Raw genomic sequence first — 8,343 nt, 5'->3', positions numbered from 1 at the left:
AAATGCTATGTTATAAGTACTATTCAGTTGTGAAATCTGGTTATGGCCTTCTAAGGACTAAATTATATATATGGGAAACACTTCTTATTTACTGGGGTTAAAAGCCTGGCTTGAACCAGGAATGAACCATTAACCTTTTGCCGGTCTAATTAATCCGGCAAGGAGGCAGCGCAGCACTTTTTTTTATTTTTTTATTTTTTAAATCATGTAGCGAGCCCAGGGCTCGCTAAATGATAGCCGCTGAGCGGCGGCATCCCCCCATCCACTCCGATTGCCTTCGGCGATCAGAGTAAGCAGGAAATCCCGTTCAGAACGGGATTTCCTGCAGGGCTTCCCCGGTCGCCATGGCAACCGGGCGGGATGACGTCACCGATGTCATGGACGTCGTGACGTCAGAGGGAATCCCGATCCGCCCCTTAGCGCTGCCTGGCACTGATTGGCCAGGCTGCGCAAGGGTCTGGGGCGGCTCGGCGCGGCGGGTAGCAGCAAATCGGCGGCGAGCGGCAGCGATCGCATACTACACGCAGCTAGCAAAGTGCTAGCTGCGTGTAGGAAAAAAAATTATGCAAATCGGCCCAGCGGGGCCTGAGAAATCCTCCTGCGCAGGTTACCCCAAACTGAGTTCGGGATAACCGGCAAGGAGGTTAAGGAGTCCTTAAAGCGTAATATAACCCTGCATTTCAACTTTGCTCTAAAACATTATTTACAGTATATTATATGCAACCAGCATTTTTTTTTTTACTAGACCAGCATTGGAAGGGTTACACAGGGCTTTAAAGTCCCTGGAGATTTTTGCAGACGCATCCGAACTTGAGTTAGATACTTTTTGTTTACACAAATGTATCTAAGTGTTTATTGTGACTCATCTCTCTCACGGAGAAGGAGTTGGAGAACAGCCAAAGAGTGTGTAACATTTCTAAATATATACATATAACTAAATAGAATGTAACTATCTGAACGTCTGCTCGGAACTTAAAACCTCTGTGTTTAACCCTTCCAATGCTGGTCTAGTAAAAAAAAAATGCTTTTTGCATATAATATGCTGTAAATAATGTTTTAGAGCAAAGTTGAAATGCAGGGTTATATTCCGCTTTAAGCGAAAATCCCTAATTTGCCAAATGGCTTACTGTACTTAAAGAGACACTGAAGCGAAAAAAAAATTATGATATTATGATTTGTATGTGTAGTACAGCTAAGAAATAAAACATTAAGATCAGATACATCAGTCTAATTGTTTCCAGTACAGGAAGAGTTGAGAAACTCCAGTTGTTATCTCTATGCAAACAAGCCATTAAGCTCTCCGACTAAGTTAGTCGTGGAGAGGGCTGTTATCTGACTTTTATTACCTCAACTGTAAGCGAACTGTTTACTTTTCCTCTGCTAGAGGAGAGGTCATTACTTCACAGACTGCTCTGAAAGAATCATTTTGAATGCTGAGTGTTGTGTAATCTGCACATATTAGAGAATGATGCAATGTTAGAAAAACAACTATATACCTGAAAATAAAAATATGAGAATATTTTCTTTGCTGCTAATCTTCTAGTAATTATTCATAGTACACAACTAATTCACTATAGCATATTTTTTTTCACTTCAGTGTCTCTTTAAAGAGACTCTGAAGCCTCTTTAAAAATCAGTTTTTACCTTTTATTTAGTTTAAGGATCATCATTGCCAGACCAAAAGCACTGCATTCCCACGGCTGAACGGTTTTATCACCCTCAAATCCTAGGGCAAAAATCCACAGCTTTCTTGGTCGTGGATTTTGCTGCCCAGGGAGGCAGCGCTTAGCGCTGTAGCTCTGCCTCCATTTGCGTCAATCCACCGCAGATATCCGCCACTCTCCCACTCCTCTCAGTGAAAGAAGACTGAGAGGGGCGGGGAGAGTCGGCGATCAGCGGGGATTGATGCGAGGAGAGGCAGAGCTACTACAGAAAGTTCTGCCTCTACCAGGAAATTCTCCTTGATTTTTGCCCTCTTTAAAATGCTTTAGGCCCCTTTTACACGTGGGCGCTTTTTTTGTATTGCATTACCCTTTCTGCAGACAAGGTAATGCAACAGCAAAAAAGTGTATGGAGCCCAATACACTCACGTTGCACTGAAAGCCTCCAATTCACCACCGACCTGCCACAAAGTCAACAGCGCATTACCGTACTTCTTGCACAACAGGCCACTGGATGAGGGGCGGCAAAGGGTGTGCTAGCGGCGTGTGGGAAGGGGGGGGGGGGGCTGAAACTCTCCTTAGCTACCCTAAACTTTGAGCCCCAAACAGGAGAAGAGTGCTATACAAATGTTACCGTTTTATTATTTTTTTTCAAGCTAAACCAGATGTTTCTCCACTATTAAATTCCTCCCCGTACATATTTTATAATTTTTTCAATAATTCCTTCCTGGTCAATCTCACCGATTATGTCTGATATGTATTTCAAATGTGTCTTGGAGGGAACTTCCGTCTCATTGATAATGGTGAAGTCCTCTCTCTGCATCCCATCATCTCTGCTCTTTCCTCCCTCATTCTCTGGTGTGTAGAAGACAACAAAATCATAACTGGCTACTTCTTCTCTGAAGCCAGGGGAGATGCCCTCAGAGAGGCGTGTGGAGAGGACTTGTCTCACTGCCGGCAAAGATGAGAGAAATCTGGATAACCATTTATAGGATTCAGGGCTTTCATTAGAAAGGACTCCAACCACCACTTTCACTGGCTCCATTTCTCCTGTGCCTGGAGAATCCATCCTGAAAGCAAAGCATGAGTCCAAAATCACGATGTGCTCCTAGATAGTGATCAAATCAGTTTTAGCCGTACCAATGTTAGTTTAAATATCAATTCAAAGTTCACTTTAGAAAAAAAAAATTTAGCCTTGTAAATTTTAGCATGGAAGACAACAATCTTCCTTGCCTGATAAGAAACAGGTAAAAGTTTAGGTCACACCTCCATATAATAAAAAGCTCTTTAAAGCAAATCTAAAGTGAAAATAAACTTCTGAGATAATGAATTGTATGTGTAGTACAGCTAAGAAATAGAACATTAGTAGCAAAGAAAAGAGTCTCATATTGTTTTCCAGTATGGGAAGAGTTAAAAACTTCAGTTGTTATCTATGCTAAAGAGCTTCTCTGAGCCATTCGACCCAACTCGGGTGGAATACAGTCCTGGTTTCTGAAGCACCTAAACGGCCAAGAAACAGTGAGAGACAGCTTGAGATAAGGTTATACTGCATGAAAAAAATCAAAGGGTCATTAGCTCTACTCTGTTTTATAGCTTAAATACACAGTGTAGTTTGTAAACTGAAAATAAGGCAGAATGATGCAATGTTATAAAAAAAAATAAAATAAAATAAAAAAAGCTGTATAACTGAAAATAAAACTAGGAAACTATTTCCTTTGCTACTTATGTTCTATTAATTATCCATACTAGACATACAATTCCTTAGCTCCTAATTTTTATTATGTTTATTTATTTATTTATTGCTTCAGGTTGCTTTTGATACTGCGGTCCAAGAGATACTCCAGGACAGCCAAGTCCAGGCACCCCACTTTTTCCTCATTACATGGGTGCTGATGTCACAGTTATTGATAAAAAAACAGATACATTTTTCACAATAGGGACAGAGACAGCAATTCAGTTGCAAAATGTGTGGCGTAAGGAAGGAGGAATGTACATTGCATTACATGGTATGGCTGTTGTTGGAATTACCAAGGTTCATGTTGGAGCCACAGAATTCCATAGATGCTCCAGAGACAGCAAGTGGGGGAATATCTCACCACTAAGGACACAGACAGCAGTAAAACCCTATAAGAGGTTCAGAAGACTACACACTATCCAGAGCTAAACAAAACTTGTGCGTGACTACTTAAAGAACATCTCCACTCAGCACCATCTGGCAAAATTGATGGAGGTGAGTATAGCGCACACTTACATGTAGAGTAACCAATGGCATAAATACAATTCATGGGGCCCCCAGGGAAACTTTGATGCCCCCCTCATATTCACACCACTTCCCTTCTCTCCCTGGTGCCCTTTATGGGCTTGCACCGCATCTCTCAAGGGTCATAAAGCAAGTGTGTCCATCAGGATCTCCTTCACACACGTAAGTATAGCCATACCAACACCTGATCTGAAGTAAAGTCCCCTGTATCGAAGGAAGGGAAAGCTAGAAGTTGGGGCTTCAAAACAGCTCTAAGCTGCTCCCCTCTAGTTACGCCCCTGATTGTAACTGTTGCAAGCTCATTCATCTTGAAAACATGGTGCCCCAGGCATTTCAGTGCCTCACTGACTCTATTGCACTACCACTGTGAAAGATCCATGTTGTCCATCAAAGTTTGTAGTCCACAATTCTTGATTGGATTTGAAGCTCTATTTTATTTGCATAAAGCCCAGAAAACTTTATGTCCGCTGCCTGCATGTGTAAAGTTTAATGGCATATGGTGACCACCATACCCCGTAGTGTGATTCTACTCCATACCCCACCACTCAGTACAGCTTCCAGCATTAGACTTTTCTACTTTTCTAAAATAAACCCAACGAGGCAACGAAGAGGAGTACCTTCCATCAGTATCAGTAATTATGGTCATTATTATTATTTCCACTGACTTGAAATCCACCTTGAATCATTTTTTTCTATTAAGACACAACTGACACATTCTAGTAGAGGAGCTATGAGTAGAGCCTAACACTGCTCATTCCACTGTACCTGGTGCTATTAATTAAAATGAAACTGAAGTCAGTTTATTTATTGTATTTCCTATGAGAGCACAGTTAATGAGTTACACAAAAATCAGTAATGTTGGCATGTAGCTACCTGAAAGAAGTGTACAGTGCAAACACCAGGCAAACTCGGATCGGGTCAATTGGGTGCCGCAATCGGCAGGCACCTAATAGATACCTTTGTTAATCATTGGTAATCAGGTGCCCAAGAAGTAATTTTGGAGCCCAATGCAGCTAGTAGCCGATTGGCTACCACATACTGTAGTAATTAATGGTTGTAAATGATTGGCTAGAAATATCGGTCGTTTGGGTGCTGGGGTTTCGAGGTTAGTTTCAGACATTTATGGGGGAAGAGGGATGTTTAAAGTTAGGCATTAGGTGGGGGTTTCTTTTAAGGCACTTACCAGGAGAATTAGGCATTAAGTAGGGGGTTGAATGTTGCTACTGGAAGAACTGTATGGTGCAAACAGCAAGCTAGCTAGCCCAGATCAGGTCAATTGGACACTTGAAAGTGTGAACGAGACCTAAATCAGCCTTGTAGGGAGGAGGAGAAGTGGGCAGTGCTCTACTGTGGGAATTTCCTGCAGGAACAGTAGATGTCAGGTGAGAGTGCTCCGTCCCACTACATCAGTGAAGAAGATGCCAATGACCTCGGGAAACAAACGTACATATTCTGGATTGTTTCCAAGAGAACAACAGACAATCATTTGGGATAAGAAAAAAAAAAGTTGAAAGTGTTTACATCACTTTAAAACAGACAGCTGTACATTTTTACTAACAACAATGCCACGATTTAGTAACACTAATGTGAGTTGTTTGATTCCATGCCAGTGAGACTTTGCTGACAAATGTGCTATAATAGGGCCTACAAAATTACATTTAGCTGAAGAAAGTGGAGGTACAAAGCGTGCTTAAAGTGTATCTGTTAAGATGAATGATTAGGGCTAGTTTATACTTAAGTGGGGCTTCCTCCAGCCCCATGCCATTCCGTTCTTCCAGTGTGGCCTCCAGTACCTGCCAAAGTCAGGCCAGACGTAGTGTTCTGCATCTGTGTGGACCCCCCCCCCCGTCCCCGTCGTGCCTGCACAGAACATTCACGGCCACAGGAGTGCAACAGGGGGCGCATGCGCGACTAAGCTGCACAGACGCGGAACACCACGACTGGCTCGACTTTGGGAGAACAAAGTAGCTGGAGAGGACGGCGAGGGAGCCCAGAATCTTCATGGGGCTGGAGGAAGCCCAAGGTAAGTATAAATTGGTCCTAATCCTTCATCTCAGCTTCCTTTTAACTGACCATTTGTGAGTGCAGTATTTAACGGTGTTTGTCTGTTCTGCAGAGATGGCTGGAGTCATGTATGGAGTTGCAATTGAAACAATCCAGAAGGTCCACACACTCAGTTTCACAGAATAAAGCTTAGTTTATTCATACGTCGTGACAACAGTCCATGAAAAGTAAACCAATGACCGTTTCGGGGCCACAGCGGGTCTCCTTTGCCAAGATATTAGAACCGAAGGTATGGAGATGCCTCTGAGCAATGCACAGGGAGGCAGTGACTGTGACTGCAGGTACAGAGCAGATAACAGACAGACCGGTGGATGAAAACTCTGCCTGCATGTGAGCCATTCAGATACACTGATTCAGAAAGTCATATGATGTGCGGTAAGCTGTATATAATAATAAGTAATTAGCGGTACTCACCGGGCTCCTCGCACACATCACTCGCTCTGCAGGTGGATTTTATCGCTCTGCATTTAGTTGCTTAAAGCAGAATTTTTCATCTCAAAGTCCTCTGCTGAGTTATCTAATTCCCCGCTTATCAGGAAGTGAAAACTTCATTAACCATTTACTGCAAATAGGAGAGCAACACAGAGGCTGCATTCACAGGGGAAGCGAGAGCTCTAATGATATGCTAATAATTCTGGCTTTCTTGCACAATTAAAGGGAACCCAAGGTGAGAGGGGCATGGAGGCTGCCATATTTATTTCCTTGTAAACAATGCCAGTCCTGGCAGCCCTGTTTATCTTCTGGCATAAGTGCAAGTCAAAACACTGGAACAAGCATACAGATACTCCAGTAAAACCTCAGTCAGATGAGTCAGAGTACCTGATCTGCTGCATGCTTGTTCAGTGTCTATAGTTAAAAAGGGATTGGGAGGAATGGCAGGCACCTGGTATTGTTTAACCTCCTTAGCGGTATGGACGAGCTCAGCTCGTCCATTACCGCCGGAGGGCGCCACTCAGGCTCCGCTGAGCCGATTTTTGTAATTTTTTTTCCAAACACGCAGCTTGTTGCGTGTCTACTCTGACCGCTGCCCCCCACCGCCGATGCGCCACTATGCGCCGCAATAGAGGCTGCCCCTCCCGCCAGACCCCGTGCGCAGCCTGTCCAGTCAGTGCCAGGCAGCGCTGCGGGGTGAATCGGAACTCCGGATGATGTCACAACGTTTATGACGTCAATTACGTCATCGCGATCGTTGCCGTGGTGACAAGGGAAGCCCTCAAGGAAATCCCATTCAGAACGGGATTTCCTTATGGGCGAGTGTGCCGGCGGCGATCGGAGGGGTGGAAGGGATAGCGCAGGGAGGGGGGCATAATGTAGCTAGCGCTAGGCTAGCTACATGATGGGGATAAAAAAAAATACTGCTGTGCATCCACCCTGGCAATCTTAATAGAACGCCAGGGTGATTAAAAGGAAATAAAATATGGCAGCCTCCTTATCCCTCTCCTTTTAAAGCATGGCGCATAAGGTGCATAACTACAAACAATGTCCCCCACCATCCCGTGTAAATCTCATGAAACTCCCCCACCTTATATTGAACAACCCCAAGGGTGGCCAGTATAACCTTTAGTGATGGAATTTACAATAACGATGAGAAATTGTAATGTGAAATTTCAGGAAAAATCGTAATTTCGTCTGTAATTGTAATCAGAAACCATAATTTTGCATTTTTGTGTCATTTTTGTGTAATTACATGCCGAGTGCCGACTTGCGGTTAACAACACAGTCCTCATAAACGCTATTGTCACCAAAACTACATATGTATGTTAAGGAGAATAGAATCAGAATCAGAATAATTTTTATTCGCCAGGCACAACAAAGTTGTGCTCGGAATTGGGTTTGGCATGTACAATTGCTCAGAGTAGGGATAAGAAGTATAGATAACAGAAAGGCATAAATAAACAGAAAGGCATAAATAAAACCAAAAGACATAAATAAAACAGGAGTGCAAGTTAAAAATTAGAAGTATAGACAACAGAAAGGATCTATATATATAATAGGCTAAGTGCCTCAACCTTCAAACAAGAAGAAGAAGTATTGCCCTGCCCCCAGGGCCGGTCCAAGCAAGAAGAAGCTAAACACTGCATTCCAGCAGTTCTGGAGGTGTGTTTAGCTTCATATATGCAAATGAACAATGGTTAATTTGCATATATTCAGCAGTGATGCACTGGGAGACATCTCAAGCTCACTCCAACCTGCATTGTTGCAAATTATTTCTGTGCTATGAAAACAAACTTTTGCTTTTCATAGCATTTTAGTAAGGGGGTTTTTAGGACGGTTGTAGTTCCTCACACACTCCAATGAGTTCTGGTTCACCATGAGCCCTCAGGTTAGTCTGTACCTCTCGGTGTTACAAGCCCTACT

At 43.1% G+C, this 8,343-nt stretch overlaps 1 protein-coding gene across 1 annotated transcript in view; it reads right to left on the bottom strand.

Moving 5' to 3' along the window:
* The window catches only part of LOC137526024 (protein starmaker-like), a 65,366-nt gene extending 58,909 nt beyond the window's left edge, over positions 1-6,457 (bottom strand). Inside the window, exons 1-2 of the mRNA XM_068247236.1 lie at positions 6,400-6,457; positions 2,403-2,731 (exon numbers count right to left, since the gene is read on the bottom strand). Coding sequence (XP_068103337.1) covers positions 2,403-2,730 — 328 coding nt within the window. The 5' untranslated portion in view covers position 2,731; positions 6,400-6,457. The remainder of the gene's footprint in view (positions 1-2,402; positions 2,732-6,399) is intronic.
* Between the last annotated feature and the right edge of the window lie 1,886 nt (positions 6,458-8,343).

Source organism: Hyperolius riggenbachi, chromosome 7 (assembly GCF_040937935.1).
Source record: "Hyperolius riggenbachi isolate aHypRig1 chromosome 7, aHypRig1.pri, whole genome shotgun sequence".
Lineage (NCBI taxonomy): Eukaryota > Metazoa > Chordata > Amphibia > Anura > Hyperoliidae > Hyperolius > Hyperolius riggenbachi.
This window is presented reverse-complemented; position numbering and strand designations above follow the sequence as displayed.